Consider the following 23,365-nt stretch of genomic DNA (forward strand, 5'->3'; position numbering starts at 1 on the left):
TTGCATTGGTGGATTTGGACCATTTTTAGCCGCGGTAGAGATTTTGTCAACCTAGATGAGTCAGGCTGACTGGATTTTAGATTTCCATCTCTACTAGTGAAGATTGAAGATCGCACATGAACTAGCGTCTCTTAGTTTATCGGCTACCAGAGACCTTGCAAGAGTAGGTGCCTCCACTCACGAGTGGCCGGCCCAAGCCCATTATGTCCGAGCCCACGACCCACATTGATGTGTCAACTCAACCCGCCAGCCGCAACACTGACGTGTACATAAACCCACCGGTACCTTTCTTTTCTTTAAAAAAAAAAAAAAAAAAAAAGAGAATGTTACTCACGTCATGAGATTTTTTTTTTTTTTTTTGTGTTGGTGCATCAGTAAGATTTCTTCCACAATGGTTTCTCTGATTTATATCTGATTCAGCACTACAGGTTTTAGAGCTTGGGTGGGCATTGGATGCTGCTTAGCTTAAAAAAGCTTTCCACCTTAAAAGCAAATTAGTAAAACTATACTAGAATGAAAATACACATCACATCACTGGCACCAATTTCATCAACTAGTAGCCTGTTATTTTTCATTTTTCACCAAAAATATGTTTGAATCAGAAATTTTTTGTAATGGTACCAGACTGAGTTACGTGGAAATTCTCCAATCCAATGACAGAAATGGACAATTCAATCAGATAACAATCAATCAATTGAAAACTAAGATTCGGATTTAACTCAGATAGTTGTAATTGAAGTAGGAATTAAAAGATACAGAAAAGGCGGGAAAAGCTAAGAAGATGAATGAGATTGAAGGAATTGGGGAAAAAGAAACAGAAAGGGCTCAGCCCAAATCTCTGTTGAATTTACACGGAATTCTTGCTACCTATTACATCCATTCTATCCTATTTATAGATATCCAGCTGATAACCAACTTCATAGCTTCCAATTGTCGTGACCAAGTGGCTGAGAACCGTTGCAGCTGAATTTGAAAGTTTGTTATTCTTCATGTGCGTCTGTTGCAGAAAGCATCCTCCATTTAAAGGCGTGGTTTTGAAACCACGTTTTCCTTTGCTTCTTCTACCTATTTCACGCCTTCCCTTACTCTGTCTCCACGCCTTCAGATTGACTTCATGACAATAGCTTCCCCTGCAATTAAATCTTGACCTCAAGATTGGAATGCTGGAAATTTGCGTTCTATCTCTTCTGCATCTTCCCACGTTGCTTCTGCAGGAGAGGTTCCCTACCACTGAACCAACCAATAGACTGCTGCTGCATTTTTTTTCTTAACAATCTTTCGATCCAGCACAGCTATTGGCTCTACCCTGAAGTGACCCTTCTCATTTGTATCTGGTAATTGTAGTACTGGCACCACCTTCTGTCCTATCTTTTTCTTTAGCAGTGAAACATGAAAAACTGGGTGTATTTTGGATGAAGTTGGGAGCTGAAGTTTGTAGGCTACCTTTCCTATCTTCTGAATCACTTGATAAGGTCCAAAGTACCTGGCTGATAATTTGGTGTTGCTTCTCATCTCCACAGAGTTTTGCCTGTAAGGTTGTAGCCTAAGATACACCCAATCCCCAACCACAAATTCCCTTTCAGACCTCTTTCTATCAGCATAGATCTTCATTCTGTTCTTGGCCTCCTCCAGGTGCTGCTTAAGCAATCCTTCGATCCTCTCCCTTTCCTGTAAGTGATCTGCCACTGTGGCTACCTTAGAGTGTGAATACGTACCCAAAGCTAGTTGAGGTGGTTTCATTCCATATAATGCTTCAAAGGGGCTCATCTGTATGGCAGTGTGATAAGTGGTATTGTACCACCATTCTGCCATTGATAGCCAGGCATTCCACCTCTTGGGCTCCTGGTGTGTCATGCATCGTAGATACATTTCCAAAACTTGATTCACCCTCTCAGATTGACCATCTGTCTGAGGGTGATAAGCAATACTTAGGCATAGTTCAGTCCCCATTAGTGAGAATAACTCTGTCCAGAATTGACTGGTAAATACCTTATCTCTGTCTGACAGCATGCTCAGGGGCATGCCATGTAGCCTACAGACCTGATCCAAGAAGACTCTGGCTACTGTTGGGGCATCAAAGGGATGAGTTAGACCTGTGAAGTGAGCATATTTAGTGAACCTATCCACTGTGACCAGGATTGTGTCCTTCCTTTCTGAATTGGGCAACCCCTCAATAAAATCCATGGTGACATGACTCCAGGAGTACTGAGGTGTGGGTAGTGGTTGCAGGAGACCAGGATACGCAACATGTTCGTCCTTGCATCTCCTACAGGTGTCACACTGCAACACTGTCTCCTTGACCTCCTTATACATCCCTGGCCAGTGGAAGAACTGCTTGGCCCTTAGATAGCTATCTTGCACACCAGAGTGACCTCCCAGCTGTGAATCATGGATGGCAGTGATGATTTTTCTCCTGATTTGACCTCCATTTCCTACTACCACCCTTCCCTTGTATTTGAGTATCCCATTCTGACAGGAGTAGTCCTGTAGAGTCCCTGGTGTGAGGATCAGATTCCTGAGTATCTCCTGGACCTCTGCATCTCCTCGATAGCTTTCCTCCACCTCTTTGATCCACTCAGGAACGACACAAGTCATTTCTGCAATCTCCCCCTCCTCCTTGCTGCTTCTCCTGGACAGTGCATCTGCAACAACATTCTCCCTGCCTTTTTTGTATTGAATGTCATAGTGTAATCCCAATAGCTTAGTAAGCCACTTCTGTTGGAGTGGAGTAGTGACCCTTTGATCCAGCAAATATTTGAGGCTCTGGTGATCTGTCCGGATGGTGAAGTGATGACCTTCTAGGTAATGTCTCCATTTGGTAACTGCAGTAACCAGTGCCAAAAGCTCCTTCTCATAAATGGATAATCCTAAGTTCTTTGCTCCTAAGCTCTGACTCAAATAAGCAATAGGCCTCCTGTCTTGCATGAGCACTGCTCCAATCCCTCCATAGCATGCATCTGTTTCTATGATGAACGCCTAACTGAAATCTGGCAAGACCAGCACAGGTGTGCTACACATTGCCATCTTAAGCCTCTGGAATGCCTCCTCAGCCTCTTCATTCCATTGGAATCCCTCTTTTTTCAACAGTGTTGTTAGAGGCTTGGCAATGGAACCATAACCCCTCACAAACTTCCTATAGTAGCCTGTTAAGCCTAGAAATCCCTTTAGTTGTTTCATATTTCCAGGACGTGGCCAGTTTATCATCCCTTCAATCTTCCTAGGGTCTGCCTGCACTCCTTCAGCAGTGATTATATGGCCCAAGTACTCCATTTGAGTCTGTGCAAAACAGCATTTGCTCTGCTTTGCAAACAGTTGGTGCTGTCTCAACAGGTCCAGAACTTCTGTCACGTGTTGGAGATGAGTTTCCAGTGTGGGGCTATATACCAAGATGTCATCAAAGAACACTATCACAAATTTCCTCAGCTGCTCCTTGAAAACCTGGTTCATTAAGCTCTGAAAAGTAGCAGGGGCATTAGTTAGGCCAAATGGCATCACCTTGAATTCGTATAGTCCTTGATGAGTCCTGAATGCAGTCTTGTGTCTGTCCTCCATCTTGACCCTGATTTGATGGTAACCTGCCCTTAGATCAATTTTAGTAAAGTACCTGGATCCATGTAATTCGTCAATCAGCTCATCAATCAGAGGCATTGGAAATTTATCCTTCACTGTGAGCTCATTGAGTTGCCTGTAGTCCACACAAAACCTCCAGCTTCCATCCTTCTTTTTGACTAACAGGACTGGAGAGGCAAAGGAGTTGTTGCTAGGCTGAATAATTCCCATTTGTAGCATTTCCCTGACCAGCTTTTCTATTTCTGACTTCTGTACATAAGGGCATCTGTAGGGTCTGAGTTGGAAGGGTCTGGCACCTTCTTTGAGTGGTATCCCATGGTCATGGCTCCTAGGAGGAGGTAGGCCCTGTGGCTCAACAAATATATCCTGGTACTGGTTCAGCATTTGTTTCACTTCTGCTGGCACCTCATCCTGTCCTTCCTCCAGTATGGTGAGAAGTGCAGTTACTCCATACTCTTGTTTCCTCCTCCATTTCATCAACTTGCTCCCTTTAATGGCTGTCAGCTTAAGCTTATTAGATTCACCCTTCAGCTCCACTTTCTCCTTCCCTCTTGTGAATTTCATGCTCAACTGGTTAAAGTCAAATTCGATGGGACTATATCTGGCCAGCCAGTCCACCCCCAGCACCATATCACAACTTCCTAGCTGCAAAGTGTTGAAGTGGTGCTGAAACTCATGTCCCTGTATCTTCCAACTTAGTGGTCTGCTGAGCTGTCTGGACTCCAACCTTTCCCCATTAGCCACTCTAACCACCAGGGGAGTTCCTGTTACCTGCAGTTGCAGGTGGGAAGCCACCATTTCATCCAGAAAACAATGAGTGCTGCCACTGTCAACCAGAATTAAGAGTTCCTTCCCTGCCAGTACCCCTTTTAGCTTAAAGGTGCTGTGTCCCTCTCCTCCAGATAATGTGTGGATTGAAACCTCTATCCTTTCATTACTGATTCCTCCCTCAATACAGTCACAAAACTCTTCTCCTTCATCCATTTCCCCTTCAGCTACTTCAATTAGCTCAGTTGGTTCATCCTCCAAGATATACTGAATCTGAGCTTGCTTGCAGATGTGGCCTAGAGTGTAAGGTTCTGCACACTTGTAGCATAATCCCTTCTCCCTCCTGTAGTTGAATTCTGTGGGAGAGATTTTCCTGAAATTGTCTGCTGTGTTTCCCCCTGCCTTGGGTCCCCTGTGGTAATTGTCCCTGAGTATCCTAGAGCCTTCATGGTGCCATTTGTTCCTCAATTGTGGGACAGGGTTTGGCCTGCTGCTTCCCAGGGAGCTGGAATGGTATGGGGCCCCATGGGGTATTGTCCTCTGTGCCTTCCTTATAACTTCTAAATTCTTCTCCTCAGCTTAGCAGCTTCTATAGTGTCTGCCAAAGTACGGGGTCTAGCCTTCCTCACCATGTTTACAATTTCCCCCTTCAAGCCACTCATAAAACAAGATTTATAATAGGAGTCAGGTTGGTTGGGTAGTAGAGGCATTACCAAGGATTTGAGTAGTTCAAATTTTTCCAGGTAGTCAGTCACACTACCAGTCTGAGCCAGTTTGTTGAATTCTTCTATGGTTTCTTCTGGTGTTCCTCCTCCAAACCTCTCGCAAATGGCCCTGGACAGCTCCTCCCAAGGAACTTCAGCTCTTCCATGGTACATTCCAAGGAACCAGATATCCGCCTTCCCTTTGAGATGCAGTTGAGCCAGATCAGATTTCAGTTCCTCTTCCACTCCCTGGATCTGGAAATACTTGTTGGCTCTCCTGACCCATTCCCTAGGATTCTCTCCATCAAACACAGGGAAGTCAAGCTTTGGCAACCTGTTTCCTCCTCTTCCTTCTATTCTCTCAGGTTTTTTGCTGACCAGATCCAACCTCTGATATCCTCCTGAACTACTTCCTTCCTCTCCTTTTTCCTTGTCAGATAGCTTGGCCATCATCTGCGCCATCATATTCATCATACTCTCATATTTCTGATCCAAGTTTTTTATAGTTTTTTCAGTACTCTCTTGCCTGTGCTCCATAGCTCTCATGGCTTGCTCCATTCCATCGTTCTTATTGGCAAACGTCCTCATGACACTCCCTAGCTCAGTCAGGTCCTTCTTCATCATCTCCTCCTGTGTCTTAGTCATCCCTAATGGCTCGTAGCTAGCTCTGATACCACTGTAATGGTACTAGACTGAGCTATGTGAAAATTCTCCAATCCAATGACAGAAATGGACAATTCAATCAGATAACAATCAATCAATTGAAAACTAAGATTCGGATTTAACTCAGATAGTTGTAATTGAAGTAGGAATTAAAAGATACAGAAAAGGCGGGAAAAGCTAAGAAGATGAATGAGATTGAAGGAATTGGGGAAAAAGAAACAAAAAGGGCTCAGCCCAAATCTCTGTTGAATTTACACGGAATTCTTGCTACCTATTACATCCATTCTATCCTATTTATAGATATCCAGCTGATAACCAACTTCATAGCTTCCAATTGTCATGACCAAGTGGCTGAGAACCGTTGCAGCTGAATTTGAAAGTTTGTTATTCTTCATGTGCGTCTGTTGCAGAAAGCATCCTCCATTTAAAGGCGTGGTTTTGAAACCACGTTTTCCTTTGCTTCTTCTACCTATTTCACGCCTTCCCTTACTCTGTCTCCACGCCTTCAGATTGACTTCATGACATTTTTCTCACTCAGGGTTTCAGTTGCCCTTCTTGGCTTCTGTGTTCAGGCCATATCCAAATGGGTACAACGGGTCATAATGTCTGTCCCCGACGTTCATGGGCAGTTGATCAACCGTCTTGAACCATGTATGAGGAAGCTTGCCCGTGAAACCATAGTCACCAAATAAAACATCAGCAACCCCTTGGCCCTCAGTTCCTGGAAGCCAAGCAGCTACAAGTGCATCAATTCGATTCACGTATGGCTGAATGACGACAGGCCGGCCGGTGATCAGAACTACAACGCATCTCACAGACCCACAAACGTTAGTAATGGTACTAGGGCCTGGTTCAGGAATCGTCAAGTTTAAGCTGTCCCCGACTGTTTCAGCATATGGTGGCTCTCCCACCACAACAACCGCATAGGAGAACTTGTTGGACTTGACGAATTCTGCATCAGGTTTTTCGCTGTACACAACTTCTGTTGTTGGATCAACTGCATTTCTTATACCAGTCAGGATTGTGGTACCTGTTTACCAGAAAAGAATAAGTTGGAGTCAGTTACCAGTACGAATAAATGCCATCACTGCTACTGCTATCAGCTAAAATGATAACCAAAGAACCTTTTGTGATGTTGCCGCTGAGGCCTTGCCACTCAATTGTCCACCCACCACATTGGTTACCAATATTATCAGCGTGGGTTCCTGCAACTAGAATGCGTTTCGCTTTCTTGGGGAGGGGTAGCAATGGCTTGGCTGCGGATTCGCCATTCTTCAACAGCACAAGAGATTTCCTCACTGCTTCTCTTGCCAGGTCTCTGTGCTCCTGTTAACGTTAAAAAAGTGTTTAAACTTGGGGCCAAGTGATCTCAACTTCTCTTTCATCTTTTCTATTCAATCCGCTCTTTGTAAATCGACACCCACTTACCTGCAACCCAACGTATTTGGTCATGCTATAGTCGGCCAATGGGTGCTCAAAGATGCCCATCGTGAACTTCACCCTCAAAATCCTCTTCACTGCATCATCAATTCGGCTCATTGGAACAAAATTGTTCTTAACCAGGAAGGTTAGACCATCAATGAATTCTGTATAGTTGTATGGAATCATGATCTGCAACATCCGAAAAATAACACAAGTCCTTCAGCATTTAGCAGAGTAGATTAATATTATAAGCTTGTTAAGCAAATCAGACTGACCATGTCAATTCCGGCGCTGACACCAGTGACAATTGAGTATGTGTAATTTGCATGAGGAGGAGAGGTAATAGTGTCAATGCCTTGCCAATCTGAGATGACAAATCCCTGAATAATAATTCAGAACTTAATTAATCCTGTGCTCGATTGGAGATGTCGAATGAGGAACTGGAAGCAGGAAGGAGTACTTTTTACTTTCGAAACTGATTAGTTTACCCTAAATCTCAGCGTGTTCTTAAGAAAACCAGTGATCATTTCACGATTAGCATGCATCTTTATTCCATTCCAGCTTGAATAGGAGATCATGACAGTTGATACACCCTTGATAATTGCATTATAATAGCCGGCCATATGGATGCTAAGCAAACCATGCCTGCTGATCACTGTATTATTCCCATTGATGCCTTCAGTCGTTCCTCCATCACCAACAAAGTGCTTAGCACATGCAGCAATGTTCTTTCTGCCAAAAAAAAAAAAAGATTAATCAAGAATGCAAATTCCGAAGGTACAGGGTATACAATTTCTGGGAATTTATTATCCATTCCTAGAATAATATTTTAAAAAAATATACAAATTTTAGATCGAATGGAGTAATTTTCATGTATCTTCTAATTGACACCGGGTAAAGCTAAACAACCTCCCAATTCCAAGTTTTGAAGCTTTGAACGGTCAATTGGACTTTCTAACCTTTTTGTGGGCATTTGGTTAGATATCTTATTTACTAGTAGATGTTCTTTGTTACCCCTGTTTTAAAGTTCAATCAATCCGGTCCACATCAGTTCTTGACAAAAAAAAAATGTAAAAGCTAACATCCAACTGAAGGAGTGGACTATAGCAAACAAGGTGACGGGCAAGCAAGTCGCTGCATAAACGGGGAAGGCCGCGAACTTGAGCAAAAAAAAAAAGTGGCCGGAGCAGAATGAGATGAGCATGAAAGCTGTGGATACAAACAGCGAAGTTAAACCCAATAGAAGCTTACTGGGCAAGCTGGTGCCAAAATCTTTTTCTTGGTACCTAGACGTGAGAATGGCTAGAAACATGACTAAGGAGGTGACCGAAAAGCAAAGCGCAACAAGGGATGAAATGGCGAAGCAGTCAAATGCGGGCTTGGGAAATTATGGATTTATCCCGAAATTTTAGTCAGATCCGAGTTTGGAAAATTTGGGATTAACGGATGTTTCCGATTTTGTCCTTGAAATTATGCCGGTGTGCTATTTTTAGCCGAAAAAGGGCAAATACGAGCATTATAATGAAATTGGCTCATAATTTATAAATTAAGAAATATTCTGGCTGATTTTAAATGTCAGGGACTAAAAAAAATTTTTGTGAAAATATTGGGGATCAATTTGGCTAATTTACCATCAAGAAAATGATGGAATAAGAGGAATTTGCAATACGTACTGGCCAGCAAGATAAGGAACCCCTAAGCGGCCATTGGAAGGGATTTCCCCTTGTAATCCCGGAATAATCTCAGTCATTGCGCTCACAATTTTGGGATCTTCACTATAGCTTTCATAACACCGGCCCCATCTGGGATCTCTGCAGACCTAATCACAGATCAGAAAGGGCACTTATTTTGATTGTTTCAATGTACTCTGAGCTGCATAACAATTAATGGATCACAGAAAGAGTTAAATTACCGCAATGCATGGTGCAAAAGCATATTGAATGCCTGTAGCTCTCACTTCAAGGGCAGTTGCAGCTCCAATCTTCTTCACCAGTGCAGGGTCCCTGCTCAAGCGGGTAACTCAAAGAGTTTAATTGCCACATTCAATTAAAGATTCAATATTGAGAAGAGGGTAAATTCCATTTTATCCCCTTAAACTATGCCCAAAATCTCACTATAGTCCCTAAACTTTAAAATGGGACATTTAAATCCTTAAACTATATAATCCGTCCCACTTTACTCCAAATTTTGACGAAATACACAAAATCTAACAGAATAGTTGCCAATTCATTTAGGTTATAATTATAATTTAATTTAATCAAATCTAATAGGGACATAAATATAATTTAATGAGACCCAATATAAAAAAAACAAAGAGTCAGAGAGATAAAGATAATTTTACCTCTTTAATTAATAATAATTAAAGTTTTTTCCCTTTTTTAATCGAAAAGCCATGTTTTTAAACTTTACTTTTCTTTTTTTTTTCCACCTTTTTTTCTATTTTCCTTTCATTTCCTTTTCTATTTTTTCCTTTCTTTCTTCACTACCTTCTTCCTCCATTACCGCACATCAACCACTGCTACACATCATCTACCTTTTCTCTTGCCATCATCATCCGCCACGTTTTACTACTTCATTCTCCTCCCGATGATGAATCCAAAAATATGATGTTTATCACAGAAGAAATCACAAAATGTTTGCCATACCAATACATCACCATTTGTACTTATCACAACCTGTAACTTGTTTCTTGTCTCCTTTTTGAATAGCCGCCCCACCCAATTTCTTATCCCCTCTTCTCCATTCACCTAATTTCATATCACAACGTTGTAGGAGCATTTTTTTATGTTGTAACGGAAATAATGTAAATGATTTGTTCAAGAAAAGAATACTGCAAACAAATTTGAGATTTCTTGAAAACCAATTTTACAAATACCAACTGAATTTAAACCCAGAAATCTAGAAACATATTTTGAGAGAAGGAGAGAAAAAGAAAAGAACGAAAGACCATCGAGAAAATGGGTCAATCCTGTTTGATTTGTTTCCCACCAGCCAAATCACAGAATACAAATTTCCTCAAGAGGAAAGTTGTGAGATAAATAAAATAATATTTTCCTCCAACCTATTAGCTCTGAGCGTACCTGACCCGGCTTTTGAGTCTCGGCTCCGAGACAAAGCCTACCTCGAAATCCTCGACCAACACACCTCCGACCTCCATCGTCTTTCCACCTCCACTTCCGTAGCACGATCCACCCCCTCTTCCTCCTCCTCCAACACCACCGCCACCACCATCCCTTATGGCCTCGTTATCTCCCTCTTTTCCCACTCAAAATTCTTTGTTGATATTGATTTGGTTTCTGATATTTAAAATTTTTTTTCGTGATTATATTATAATAATTAACAAATGGAGGGCTGCGAGTCAAGGGTATGATCAGAGCTTCTGGTGGCAAACGGTGGTAGTGGGTGGCATGGGCGGTGTGTGGCTGGGATGAAGGGAGAGATAGGGAGGAAGAGAAAGAAGGTGAATGAATAATTTTTAAAAATTTGGAGTGTATCAAAAGCTTTGGATTTCATGAAATTACACTTATGTCCCTGTTGGATTTGGTTAACTTTAGTTATAATAATAACTAACAGAATTGGCAAATATTCTATTTGGTTTTGTGCATTCTGTTAAAAATTGGAGTAAGGCGGACATGTTTATAGTTTAAGGATTTAAATATCTCATTTTGAAGTTTAGGGATTAAAATGAGATTTTGCTTATAGTTTGAGGGGATAAAGTGGAATTTACCCTCGAAAAGATAGATATCAAATGATGCCAAAAAGAGCCGTATCCCTCCCCGCTAAATCCCTCCCCGTCCTTCTCCCCAAGACAAGAACTTCAGCTGCAGCTTTTTCATAAAACAACAAACAAAATGGTGGACTTCAGCTACTACAATACAAGAGTGCGTTTTGGAGTACTCTCCAAATTATAAGCAAATAACTCACGTCAAATAATTGTAATACGAACTACTAGCCACATAAAAAATGGTCGTAATCAAAGGAGATGTGGATTAATCATCGTCATCTAGAAACTTAATCACAGCCAAATGGTCGTGCAGACTTACCTAGTGGCTCCAAGACCAATATTATGAGGAAAAACGGTAGCCTTGTAGACAGTGTTGTGGCCATGAACAGCGTCAATCCCATAAATCATTGGTATCCCAAGACGCGTAGACAATGAACCCTTTTGGAAATCGTTTACCATGTCCACCCATGTCTCCGGCGAAGCCTGCTTAGCTGGAACACTCCCTCCACCACTCAGTACACTCCCTGCAAATAACTGACATTTTAATCCCAGAAAAAGAAAAACGACAACACATAACGAGCTCTTCTAATTAACTGCAAAAATCAGTTTTTTCAAAGTGCAGATTATTGATGCATACCAATGTAGTACTTTTTCATGATCTCTCTGGATGCGATACTACGATCTATCTGCACCATTTGGCCAATTTTCTCCTCTAAGGTCATCCTGCTCAATAAATCCTTAATTCTAGTATTTAAGGGCTGTTTGGGATCCTTATAAGGCAAGTACTCTGCTTCTGCTTTCATGGCTGCACAGATGCAGAACAATGCGATCCCAAAAGCCAGTAAGGAACCCTTTGCCATCTTGAGCCTCAGCATTACCTTCAACAGACAAAAGAGAACAGAAAATTCTATTAGATTCCAAGCATCCCATCAATAAATCTCACTGATGTAAACCGTGGCTTTGGAAAACGTTTAGACAACTGAAGTACAAGGAAGCAGCATTTTCCCAAATTTTGCCGTTTTAAATCTGGAGATGAACTATTCAAGTATTTGGAAGAGCAATTATTGGACAGGAGAATATCTTGGACAGTGGACACACGAAACATGAAACGTGAACATGTATGTCCATGCGTTTGTTTGACGAAATGGACTTGTTAAAAAAGCGAAGACGAGTAAAAAAGGAAATCTTGGGAAAGTATAAAATTATCAATGTAACACTATGATAGTTAGGAAAATCAAGATAAACTATCAAGAATCTTGAAAAAGGAACCAAAAAGTCCCTCTAAAAAAAATGGAACCAAAAAGTTTTATCTGAACGTATGAGATGCCCAGGAAAACAGTCCAATGCTATTAAAGAATCAGAGCCTACTATCACCGATAGCCACTGAGTGGTGGTCTATGGCTGCCGATTTAAGGTAGGGATGTAACTTACAGAGGATGCAGCCAAAATTGCACCCCAGCACACCAACTACTACTATGCTTTTAGTAGTACAGTGTTTCTTTGTCGCTGAGAGAGAGAGAGAGAGAGAGAGAGAGAGAGAGAGAGAGAGAGAGAGTACACAGCTGCAGATGAAATGGGATGTAGAGGGATGCCATTTATAGAAAAACGTTCTGTCATTTAATTGGCTTGGTTACCCATTGATGCGGATATGCCCTCCATATTGTGCTGTAAAAGTCTGATATTAAGTTTGATGGAGTTTTTTGCCAAAATAACACTATGTTATTGTTGCCACCTAATTTATAGTTTCCAAAATGAATTAAAAATTTAAAATTTTTTTTATTATAGAGGAACAAGAAGATTGCATAACTTTTATAATTTCCTTATAATTATTTAACATAAATTCTGCCATTATTGACCTTGCTATTATTGGTTTCTGAATTTCTTAAAATGAATCAAACCTATTGCATATATTTTTTCAAAAAAAAAATTAAAAAATACAAAAATTGCAACAAAAATTTCAATAAAAATTGTAAGCAATTACAAATACTTCAAGGTGATCATATTTGTTTATGTTACCCTTCCTACTTCTTAAAAAGACAAGAGAATAATTTTTATCTGCCTTGAGATTATCGATTTGAGAAGCATATTTTTTAGGTGTTGTTAATATAAATATTGGCTTCTTAGGATTATGTTTGACAAAGGAAAAATAATTAAACAAAAAAATGCGAGAAGGTTTAGAAAAAAATTGGAGAAGACATTATATGGGAAAGAGAAATGAAATATGCCTTTATCTCCATCCTAGGACATATGCAGCTTAAGTGGCAAAAAAAGGATCATAAAAGTAATAAAATTTAAAATTAGGTTACTTTGAGTATATGTTTTGGAAGACGAGTTATTTTGGCAATAAACTCAAGTTTGATGCTAGGGTACTGAAATGCTGGTCCACGTACACTGCAGCCCCAAGTGAAGACAGTAATGGAACTTTGACGTTTTTGTAAGGTAGGGGATTCAAACTAGTAATAAGTTAATGTAAAAATAATTCAAAACGTATCTCATATTTTATTAAACAATTTTTTTCTCAATTTTAAAATATTAATTTTGCATTTTTATCAATATTTAGTTTCAACCTAAATTTTCAATTATCTTTTAGTCTAAATTCATCACGTGATCCACATACAGTTATTTTTATATACAAAAATGTTAGATCCCACTTTCTTTGTAGCAAAAAAATATAGATTAGCTCAGATCTTATTTTTTTGAAAAAAAATAAAAATGATTCAAGTCAAATCCTATTTTTTTTGAAGCAAAATTGAATATGGATTAGGCCATTTGTTTAATTACAAATGAGATCTAATCTTTTTGCCCCTTAAAAAATGACTATATGTGAATCATGTGATGAATTCAAGATGAAAAATGGTCGAAAACTTAGATTTGAATCAAATTTTATCAATTTGATTTTATAAGGATGTAAAATTAATATTTTTAAAGCGAATGATTAAAAAAATCATTTGACAAAATGTGAGAGACATTTTAAATAATTTTCCCATAACTGATTTACTTCTCTCAGTAACTGCTCTATCTTGTACTCTCTCCTTTTTTCTTTTTTTTTGATACATTTATTTAGCTGATTTCTTTGGTCATTTGAACAATGACAAAGCGTAATACTTGCGTGATTTTTTTTTTTCTTCTTGGGAAATTTGGTCGAACACTCAACACGAATACAAATCAAGCTAACAACTTCTAGAAAGTTGAGATTTTGATATTCCTAAAATCCAAACTTAAATAATGTACATAGATTGTAATTTTTTGTCAAAAAATATTTATTTATATCACAAACATATTTTTCAGCACACTTTTTATTTTTCTAATTACCTTTTTATCTCACATATATCACATCATAAAAAGTATTACAATAATTATTATAAATAATATTTTAAATAGTTTCCTATCCAAAATAATCTCTTATCCAAGTGTTACAGTAATTATTTAAAATAATCTCTTATCCAAACATATATTTTCTGAAATTATGAGTCTGTTTGGATGACATGTTTATTAGGTGTTTATCTAAAATTTTATTATATTTATTTTTTTAAAAATACTGATATATGTCCAAAACACTCTTTTTTTTTCCAAATATCCCCCTTTTTACCTCGCGTGCTACTCGCCATCCACCGCTGCTACCGGCCTCCGCCGTCATTACCATATTTAGCTCTTTTTTTTTTTCATTTTATTAGACCTTCTGGGTATTTTTGTGTATTACTATAGATGCTGTTTTTTAAAATTTTATTTCCTAAAAAGTTACCGAATAGACCCTATGTTTAATTTTATATGTAATCCTATTGGTGGTTCCCAATTCGCTTTAGAACAATTTAACTTAAAATTTTATTTGAATATGTTTGACATTGATCAATGTACACTCTGTGAGAGGAGTCTTATATGGTATTTGTTTGGATCAGTGTATTTGAATTGACTAAGTTTCATATGCAAGTGAGATTGATCTACTTTCATGAGAATGATCGTGTTTCCAAAATTTATTGTTGATGTAAGAACTGTGTTGGTAAACGTTCTGTAAATAAGTTATTGTTTTAAAGATATACTTTGATATGTGATGGTAATCGGAACTGAATCCATCAATTTTATTTTAACATTTTACTACCAAAAAATATTATGACTTTGTTTTCTTTACCCAGAATATATATATATTTTTTAAAAAAAAAAAAAGACGACAAAGAGACAGAGAGACGGGGAAAGGACTGAACTGGGATTCTTACCATCAGCATCCCCTTCAATTCGCAAACTAATAGACAACACATAAAACTCAATTAGATAAATATACCAGCAACATATATGCACGAGATTAAATTGAAGAAAGCAGCAATTTAGGAAGCTAAAAATGTATCCCCTTTTGTTTTCTGGGTTTTTTTTTTTGGGTGGCGGGGAGGGGGGGGTTGTTAAGTAAAAAATTGGTAATAGCCAAGTGATTGTATTCAAGCAGTCCTTCAAGTTACACGAGTTCTTGGCCAGCGACGTCCACTAGAAAATAATCAGAAAAACTGGAAAGCATTCTGAAGTTTAATCTAAACAGAAATGCAAATTCTTGCACGAACATCAAAAGCACTGAACATAATAGAAGGGATAGATTTTAGAGCGAAGAAGTTTTACCATTTGGGCTCCATTCCTTTATTTCAGCAAATGCTTACATATCTAATCCATCTAGAAGCTTATATTGTCAACCCAAGAAGATTAGTCCATGGAAACTTACAGTAGCAGAAAAGAGATGATAATCACACAGTCCAACGGTGGCACTTCTTCTCCGGTGATGATTCTTGCTTGGAGCTGGCCAAACACCCTCGCAAACAACACCACCAAACGGGTTTGCTGTTAATGCGGAAGAGCATTGAAGTTTGGAAGAATAGAAGATTAAAAAGACGATTAGAGCAGCAAGTTCAGCCAAACGTTTTTAGTAAAAAATATTTGAGTGTGGTAGCTTGTTCCGTGGGCAATTTATAAACAGCACCAAACCAAGTACTGCTAGATATAAAGAATAAGAGCCACTATTTGCACTCCGATCCCTGAGATTTTCAATAATTAGAAAACACCACTCTATACCTGGCTCGACAGAGTACACATGACTGGTCCACCACGATTTTTCTTTTCTTTTCTTTTCTTTTATTTTTTCCCCACAGGCGATCGGTCCCCCATTTTGTGCCACGTATTTGGATATTTCGACTTGTTTAGTGGAAAAAGTCGGCAAGTAAACCTTCACTGGTAGTTTGGGAGTTGAGGATAGAAAAGAAAAGAAGAGAGAGGTTAAGTTATGAGAGAAAATAAAGCATAAGAAAAGAAGAGAAGAGATTTTAATGTTATTTAAAAATTTATGAAAAAAAGAAAATAATTTTGAACACATTGATCAATAAATATTCCATTCAATAGTTTTTTAAGAATAAAATAGACAATTTAAAAAATTTTTGTAGCCTTTCCATATTGTTTCTTTGTTTTCTGCCTGATTTGGGATGGAAATTTTTTTTAACTATAACGGGTCTTTTCTTCCTCCCAAATCAGTCAAATTCTTTTACTTTTTTATTTCACTAAAACTTTTAAACATGAAAAATACCTATTTTTCTCTTCAACACTTTTCTTTTATATTCAAATCTCATCTCCCAACCTAGGCATCAGAACTCAACCCCGAGAACTTTTTGTTTCCAAACAAATAAATATAAATATACAGCATATCTCTTGAAAGTCTAACATGGTAAATGATCATAAATAATTGTTATACAGCATAAATAATTGTTATTAGGTGTATAAAAAAAGCACCAACCAACCTAAAGAGGGAAGAGGCGTGGGGATTAGAACAATTTGAATTTCGACCAATTATAAACCAATGTTATAATAGTGACCTGCCTTCTGTCCTTTGTCCAAGTAAAGAGTCAGATAAACCGTGGCCCACTGGTCCATCCGCACAAGCGTATCGCCAGCTGGAACGCGACTACAAGATTGCCTCTTCTCTTAATTGACAATTTAAGCGATAGATTTTGGACATATTGCAGTGATTCGATCAGAAACATCGTAGTCCGCATAACTAACGGCACTCGGGCGGAGCAAATATCTCTCAGGGTGCAATTGCACATTTGCAGCCCCTCAATTTTTTTTGAAAGCTATAGAATGGCCTATAAAGAAAATCTAAATTTTTTTTAATAGCTTTACTCTATACACATTATCCACCTACTATATACGCAAGAATTTACATCTTGAAACCTCATGCATAATTTTAATTAATAGTATGTAATTTCATACTATTAGATAATTTGATAACTACTGCAAATAATAAATAACAAGTTGCAGCAATTTTCCAAAAAAAAAAAATTGTGTATTTAGAGCAAATATTTAGTTGTACTAAAAATTTATAAACCAACACGTTGTAAGTATAAACTAATGTTGTTATCCCTCGAATAAAGTTCCTGACTCAACCACTGGGTAAATCATAGCTATGGTAATTTTTTTATTTTAGTGTGTCAGTAACATCATTCGAACACGATAACATCATTCGAACACGATAATCATTTCTGTGCAATTTGAAAAATTTTCACGGATGACTTAATCTTACTTAATTTAGTTAATATTTTTAAAATATTAAAACCACAAATGTTCGATAAAGAGCTGCTAGTTATTTGCTTAGTTTCATACATATATACACACACACACACATAAACCTACAAGTGACACAAGTGTGTTTGGACAGGAGATTATTTGTCCAAATATATTTGCTTACATCACCATTACAATTTTCAATATATTTTTTTAATTTTTCAATTACTTTTTTATCTCATATACATCATATCACAAAAAGTGTTACAGTAACGCGGATTTGGTACCATTTTTAGCCGATAATGCGGTAGAGATTTTGTCAACCTAGATGAGTCATGGCTGACTGGATTTTAGATTTCCACGTCTACTAGTGAAGATTGAGGATCGCAGATGAACTAGCATCTCTTAGCTTATCGGCTACCAGAGACCTTGCAAGAGTAGGTGCCTCCACTCACGAGTGGCCGGCCCACGCCCATTATGTCCGAGCCCACCACCCACATTGAAGTATAAACTCAACCCGCCAGCCGCAAACACTGACGTGTACATAAACCCACCGGTTCTTTTCTTTTCTTTTCTTTAAAAAAAAAAAAAAAAAGAGATAAGGCCACCTTGAAATTTTCCTTTTCTTTTTTTCCATTGGCACAATTGTCCCATTAATTAATGTTACTCACGTCATGATTTTTTTATTTTTTTTTTTGTGTTGGTGCATCAGTAACATGATCTCTTCCACAATGGTTTCTCTGATTTATATCTGATTCAGCACTACAGGTTTTAAAGCTTGGGCATTGGATGGATGATGCTTAGCTAAAAAAGCTTTCCACCTTAAAAGCAAATTAGTAAAACTATACTAGAATGAAAATACACTTCACATCACTGGCACCAATTTCATCAACTAGTAGCCTGTTATTTCTTTTTTTCCACCAAAAATATGTTTGAATCAGAAAATTTTCTCACTCAGGATTTCAGTTGCCCTTCTTGGCTTCTGTGTTCAGGCCATATCCAAATGGGTACAACGGGTCATAATGTCTGTCCCCGACGTTCATGGGCAGTTGATCAACCGTCTTGAACCATGTATGAGGAAGCTTGCCCGTGAAACCATAGTCACCAAATAAAACATCAGCAACCCCTTGGCCCTCAGTTCCTGGAAGCCAAGCAGCTACAAGTGCATCAATTCGATTCACGTATGGCTGAATGACGACAGGCCGGCCGGTGATCAGAACTACAACGCATCTCACAGACCCACAAACGTTAGTAATGGTACTAGGGCCTGGTTCAGGAATCGTCAAGTTTAAGCTGTCCCCGACTGTTTCAGCATATGGTGGCTCTCCCACCACAACAACCGCATAGGAGAACTTGTTGGACTTGACGAATTCTGCATCAGGTTTTTCGCTGTACACAACTTCTGTTGTTGGATCAACTGCATTTCTTATACCAGTCAGGATTGTGGTACCTGTTTACCAGAAAAGAATAAGTTGGAGTCAGTTACCAGTACGAATAAATGCCATCACTGCTACTGCTATCAGCTAAAATGATAACCAAAGAACCTTTTGTGATGTTGCCGCTGAGGCCTTGCCACTCAATTGTCCACCCACCACATTGGTTACCAATATTATCAGCGTGGGTTCCTGCAACTAGAATGCGTTTCGCTTTCTTGGGGAGGGGTAGCAATGGCTTGGCTGCGGATTCGCCATTCTTCAACAGCACAAGAGATTTCCTCACTGCTTCTCTTGCCAGGTCTCTGTGCTCCTGTTAACGTTAAAAAAGTGTTTAAACTTGGGGCCAAGTGATCTCAACTTCTCTTTCATCTTTTCTATTCAATCCGCTCTTTGTAAATCGACACCCACTTACCTGCAACCCAACGTATTTGGTCATGCTATAGTCGGCCAATGGGTGCTCAAAGATGCCCATCGTGAACTTCACCCTCAAAATCCTCTTCACTGCATCATCAATTCGGCTCATTGGAACAAAATTGTTCTTAACCAGGAAGGTTAGACCATCAATGAATTCTGTATAGTTGTATGGAATCATCATCTGCAATATCCGGAAAATAACACAAGTCCTTCAGCATTTAGCAGAGTAGATTAATATTATAAGCTTGTTAAGCAAATCAGACTGACCATGTCAATTCCGGCGTTGACACCAGCGACAATTGAGTACGTGTAATTTGCATGAGGAGGAGAGGTAATCCTGTCAATGCCTTGCCAATCTGAGATGACAAATCCCTGAATAATAATTCAGAACTTAATTAATCCTGTGCTTGATTGAAGATGTCGAATGAGGAACTGGAAGCAGGAAGGAGTACTTTTTACTTTCGAAACTGATTAGTTTACCCGAAATCTGAGTGTGTTCTTAAGAAAACCAGTGATCATTTCACGATTAGCATGCATCTTTATTCCATTCCAGCTTGAATAGGAGATCATGACAGTCGATACACCCTTGATAATTGCATTATAATAGCCGGTCATATGGATGCTAAGCAAACCATGCCTGCTGATCACTGTATTATTCTCATTGATGCCTTCAGTCGTTCCTCCATCACCAACAAAGTGCTTAGCACATGCAGCAATGTTCTTTCTGCCAAAAAAAAGATTAATCAAGAATGCAAACTCCGAAGGTACAGGGTATACAATTTCTGGGAATTTATTATCTATTCCTAGAATAATATTTTAAAAATTATACAGATTTTAGGTCGAAAGGAGTAATTTTCATGTATCTTCTAATTGATACCGGGTAGAGCTAAACAACCTCCCAAGTCCAAGTTTTGAAGCTTTGAACGGTCAATTGCACTTTCTAACCTTTTTGTAGGCGTATGGTTAGATATCTTATTTACTAGTAGACGTTCTTTGTTACCCCTGTTTTAAAGTTCAATCTGGTCCACATCAGTTCTTGACGAAAAAAGCAAAAGCTAACATCCAACTGATGTTGCTTTCCCATGAATGCTAGCGTGCAATCTTCCATCAATATATCTCTTTCATCCCCTTGGAACAAGAAGATTTTAGCACCCAAAACTTGAATTTTAAGGATGGCAAATGTTGACTTTGGATTCTTGAAAAGGGCAACACGACTTGAATAGCTTGAATAAGACGAAGGATATTTCCAATTATCCACAAAAGGGCAGCTAATTGAAGTTTATGATATATTACTAGTACTTTTCACACTGGATCCAGGATTTATATGTGCTTCAGAAAGAAAGACATCGTTGTTCATTACTTTATGAATGAATCAAGAAAATGCTGGAATAAGAGGAATTTGCAATACGTACTGGCCAGCAAGATAAGGAACCCCTAAGCGGCCATTGGAAGGGATTTCTCCTTGTAATCCCGGGATAATCTCAGTCATTGCTCTCACAATTTTGGGATCTTCACTGTAGCTTTCATAACACCGGCCCCATCTGGGATCTCTGCAGACCTAATCACAGATCGGAAAGGGCACTTATTTTGATTGTTTCAATGTACTCTGAGCTGCATAACAATTAATGGATCACAGAAGGAGTTAAATTACCGCAATGCAAGGTGCAAAAGCATATTGAATGCCTGTAGCTCTCACTTCAAGGGCAGTTGCAGCTCCAATCTTCTTCACTAGTGCAGGGTCCCTGCTCAAGCCGGAAACTCAGAGAGTTTAATTGCCACATTCAATTAAAGATTCAATATTGAAAAGATAGATATCAAATTATGCCAAAAAGAGCCGTATTCCTGCTAAATCCCTCCCCGTCCTTCCCCCCTAGACAAGAACTTCATCTGCAGCTTTTTCATAAAACAACAAACAAAATAGTGGACTTCAGCTACTACAATACAAGAGTGCGTTTTGGAGTACTGACCAAATTATAAGCAAATAACTCACGTCAAATAATTGTAATGCGAACTACTAGCCTCCTAAATAGTGGTCGTAATCAAAGGAGATGTGGATTAATCTAGAAACTTAATCACAGCCAAATGGTCGTAATCAAATGAGATGGGGAGGTTGTTAGAATAGCTGGAAAGATCCATATACCGATAATCTACCACGTACAAACTTACCTGGTGGCCCCAAGACCAATATTATGAGGAAAAACGGTAGCCTTGTAGACGGTGTTGTGGCCATGAACAGCGTCAATCCCATAAATCATTGGTATCCCAAGACGCGTAGACAATGAACCCTTTTGGAAATCGTTTACCATGTCCACCCATGTCTCCGGCGAAGCCTGCTTAGCTGGAACACTCCCTCCGCCGCTCAGTACACTCCCTGCAAATAACTAACATTTTAATCCCAAAGAAAAAGAAAAACGACAACACATAACGAGCTCTTCTAATTAACTGTGACTAGTAGATAACAGAATCTAATCGCAAAAATCAGTTTTTTCAAACTGCAGATTATTGATGCATACCGATGTAGTACTTTTTCATGATCTCTCCGGAGGCGACACTACGATCTATCTGTACCATTTGGCCAATTTTCTCCTCTAAGGTCATCCTGCTCAATAAATCCTTAATTCTAGTATTTATGGGCTGTTTGGGATCCTTATAAGGTAAGTACTCTGCTTCTGCTTTCATGGCTGCACAGAAGCAGAACAATGCGATCCCAAAAGCCAGTAAGGAACCTTTCGCCATTTTGAGCCTCAGCATCACCTTCAACAGACAAAAGAGTACAGAAAATTCTATTAGATTCCAAGCATCCCATCAATAAATCTCACTGATGTAAACCGTGGCTTTGGAAAACGTTTAGATAACTGAAGTACAAGGAAGCAGCATTTTCCCAATTTTTGCTGTTTTAAATCTGGAGATAAACTATTCAAGTATTTGGAAGAGCAACTATTGGACAGGAGAATATCTTGGACAGTGGACACACGAAACATGAAACGTGAACATGTATGTCCGTGCGTTTGTTTGACGAAATGGACTTGTTAAAAAAGCGAGGACGAGTAAAAATGGAAATCCTGGGAAAGTATAAAAAAATTATCCATGTAACACTATGATAGTTAGGAAAATCAAGAAACACTTTTTTGGATAAACTATCAAGAATCTGGAAAAAGGAACCAAGAAGTCCCTCAAAAAAAAATGGAACCAAAAGTTTTATCTGAACGTATGAGATGCCCAGGAAAACAGTCCAATGCTGTTATAGAATCAGAGCCTACTGTCACCGATAGCCACTGAGTGGTGGTCTATGGCTGCCGATTCAAGGAAGGGATGGAACTTACAGAGGATGCAGCCAAAATTGGACCCCAGCACACCAACCACGAATATGCTTTTAGTAGTACAGTAGTGTTTCTTTGTCGCTGGTACGTAGAGAGAGAGAGAGAGATATACTATACAGCTGCAGATGAAATGGGATGTAGAGGGATGCCATTTATAGAAAAACGTTCTGTCATTTGATTGGCTTGGTTACCCATTGATGCGGAGATGCCCTCCATATTGTGCTGTAAAAGTCTGATAGTAAGTTTGATGCTAGGGTACTGAAATGCTGGTCCACGTACACTGCAGCCCCAAGTGAAGACAGTAATGGAACTTTGACGTATTTGTGAGGTAGGGGATTCAAACTAGTAACAAATTAATGTAAAATTAATTCAAAACGTATCTCATATTTTATTAAATAAATTTTTTTTAATTTTAAAATATTAATTTTACATTTTTTATCAATTTAAATTAATAAAATTTAGTTTCAACCCAAATTTTTAATTATCTTTTAGTCTAAATTCATCACGTAATCCACATATAGTTATTTTTATATACAAAAATGTTAGATCCCACTTTCTTTGTAGCAAAAAAATATAGATTAGCTCATATCTCATTTTTTTGAAAAAATATAAAAATGATTCAAGTCAAATCCTATTTTTTTTGAAGCAAAAGTGAATATGGATTAGGCTATTTGTTTAATTACAAATGAGATATAACCTTTTTGCCCCTTAAAAAATGACTATATGTGAATCATGTGATGAATTCAAGATGAAAAATGGTTGAAAACTTAGATTTGAATCAAATTTTATCGATTTGATTTTATAAAGATGTAAAAT

At 38.5% G+C, this 23,365-nt stretch overlaps 3 protein-coding genes across 8 annotated transcripts; all 3 read right to left on the reverse strand.

Moving 5' to 3' along the window:
• Positions 1 to 2,976: 2,976 nt before the first annotated feature.
• Positions 2,977 to 5,687, reverse strand: LOC140008605 (uncharacterized). The gene is made up of 2 exons (XM_072053427.1): positions 5,052 to 5,687; positions 2,977 to 4,905 (listed from the first exon to the last, which is right to left on the reverse strand). The coding sequence occupies exons 1-2, from the start codon at positions 5,685 to 5,687 to the stop codon at positions 2,977 to 2,979; spliced, it is 2,565 nt and encodes an 854-aa protein (XP_071909528.1).
• A 102-nt stretch (positions 5,688 to 5,789) lies between these two features.
• Positions 5,790 to 15,792, reverse strand: LOC113691282 (uncharacterized). Of its 5 annotated transcripts, XM_072052474.1 has the most exons (11): positions 15,554 to 15,792; positions 15,063 to 15,088; positions 11,489 to 11,729; positions 11,171 to 11,375; positions 9,040 to 9,130; positions 8,801 to 8,946; positions 7,616 to 7,859; positions 7,403 to 7,507; positions 7,134 to 7,316; positions 6,830 to 7,031; positions 5,790 to 6,735 (listed from the first exon to the last, which is right to left on the reverse strand). In XM_072052474.1, the coding sequence occupies exons 2-11, from the start codon at positions 15,069 to 15,071 to the stop codon at positions 6,248 to 6,250; spliced, it is 1,914 nt and encodes a 637-aa protein (XP_071908575.1). In that variant the 5' UTR covers positions 15,072 to 15,088; positions 15,554 to 15,792; the 3' UTR covers positions 5,790 to 6,247. The 5 variants fall into 5 exon arrangements, with proteins under 5 accessions (XP_071908575.1, XP_071908576.1, XP_071908574.1 ...); XM_072052475.1 differs by lacking the exon at positions 15,063 to 15,088; XM_072052473.1 differs by lacking the exon at positions 15,554 to 15,792 and having other exon boundaries at positions 15,051 to 15,088.
• A 2,311-nt stretch (positions 15,793 to 18,103) lies between these two features.
• On the reverse strand, positions 18,104 to 22,691 carry LOC113691281 (uncharacterized). 2 transcript variants are annotated; one of them, XM_027209370.2, is made up of 10 exons: positions 22,553 to 22,691; positions 21,743 to 21,983; positions 21,396 to 21,600; positions 20,881 to 20,971; positions 20,642 to 20,787; positions 19,710 to 19,953; positions 19,497 to 19,601; positions 19,228 to 19,410; positions 18,924 to 19,125; positions 18,104 to 18,829 (listed from the first exon to the last, which is right to left on the reverse strand). In XM_027209370.2, the coding sequence occupies exons 2-10, from the start codon at positions 21,978 to 21,980 to the stop codon at positions 18,342 to 18,344; spliced, it is 1,902 nt and encodes a 633-aa protein (XP_027065171.1). In that variant the 5' UTR covers positions 21,981 to 21,983; positions 22,553 to 22,691; the 3' UTR covers positions 18,104 to 18,341. The 2 variants fall into 2 exon arrangements, with proteins under 2 accessions (XP_027065171.1, XP_027065172.1); XM_027209371.2 differs by lacking the exon at positions 22,553 to 22,691 and having other exon boundaries at positions 21,743 to 22,195.
• Positions 22,692 to 23,365: the final 674 nt, after the last annotated feature.

The sequence above is a fragment of the Coffea arabica genome, chromosome 6c, assembly GCF_036785885.1.
Source record: "Coffea arabica cultivar ET-39 chromosome 6c, Coffea Arabica ET-39 HiFi, whole genome shotgun sequence".
In the NCBI taxonomy this organism is placed as follows: Eukaryota; Viridiplantae; Streptophyta; class Magnoliopsida; order Gentianales; family Rubiaceae; genus Coffea; species Coffea arabica.

What these genes read in the sequence shown, in the direction of transcription:
- LOC140008605 (XM_072053427.1), bottom strand. Translation starts at nt 5,687, where the DNA reads ATGACTAAGACACAGGAGGAGATGATGAAGAAGGACCTGACTGAGCTA. An exon ending in TTGAACTACTCAAATCCTTG is followed by an intron (nt 4,906 to 5,051) that starts GTAATGCCTCTA and finishes GCTGAGGAGAAG; the next exon opens with AATTTAGAAGTTATAAGGAA.
- LOC113691282 (XM_072052473.1), bottom strand. Translation starts at nt 15,071, where the DNA reads ATGCTGATGGTAAGAATCCCA. An exon ending in TGCTGATGGTAAGAATCCCA is followed by an intron (nt 11,730 to 15,050) that starts GTTCAGTCCTTT and finishes TGTCTGTTGAAG; the next exon opens with GTAATGCTGAGGCTCAAGAT. An exon ending in CAGCGGCAACATCACAAAAG is followed by an intron (nt 6,736 to 6,829) that starts GTTCTTTGGTTA and finishes TCTGGTAAACAG; the next exon opens with GTACCACAATCCTGACTGGT.
- LOC113691281 (XM_027209370.2), bottom strand. Translation starts at nt 21,980, where the DNA reads ATGCTGAGGCTCAAAATGGCGAAAGGTTCCTTACTGGCTTTTGGGATC. An exon ending in ATTGGTCTTGGGGCCACCAG is followed by an intron (nt 20,972 to 21,395) that starts GTAAGTTTGTAC and finishes CGGCTTGAGCAG; the next exon opens with GGACCCTGCACTAGTGAAGA. An exon ending in CAGCGGCAACATCACAAAAG is followed by an intron (nt 18,830 to 18,923) that starts GTTCTTTGGTTA and finishes TCTGGTAAACAG; the next exon opens with GTACCACAATCCTGACTGGT.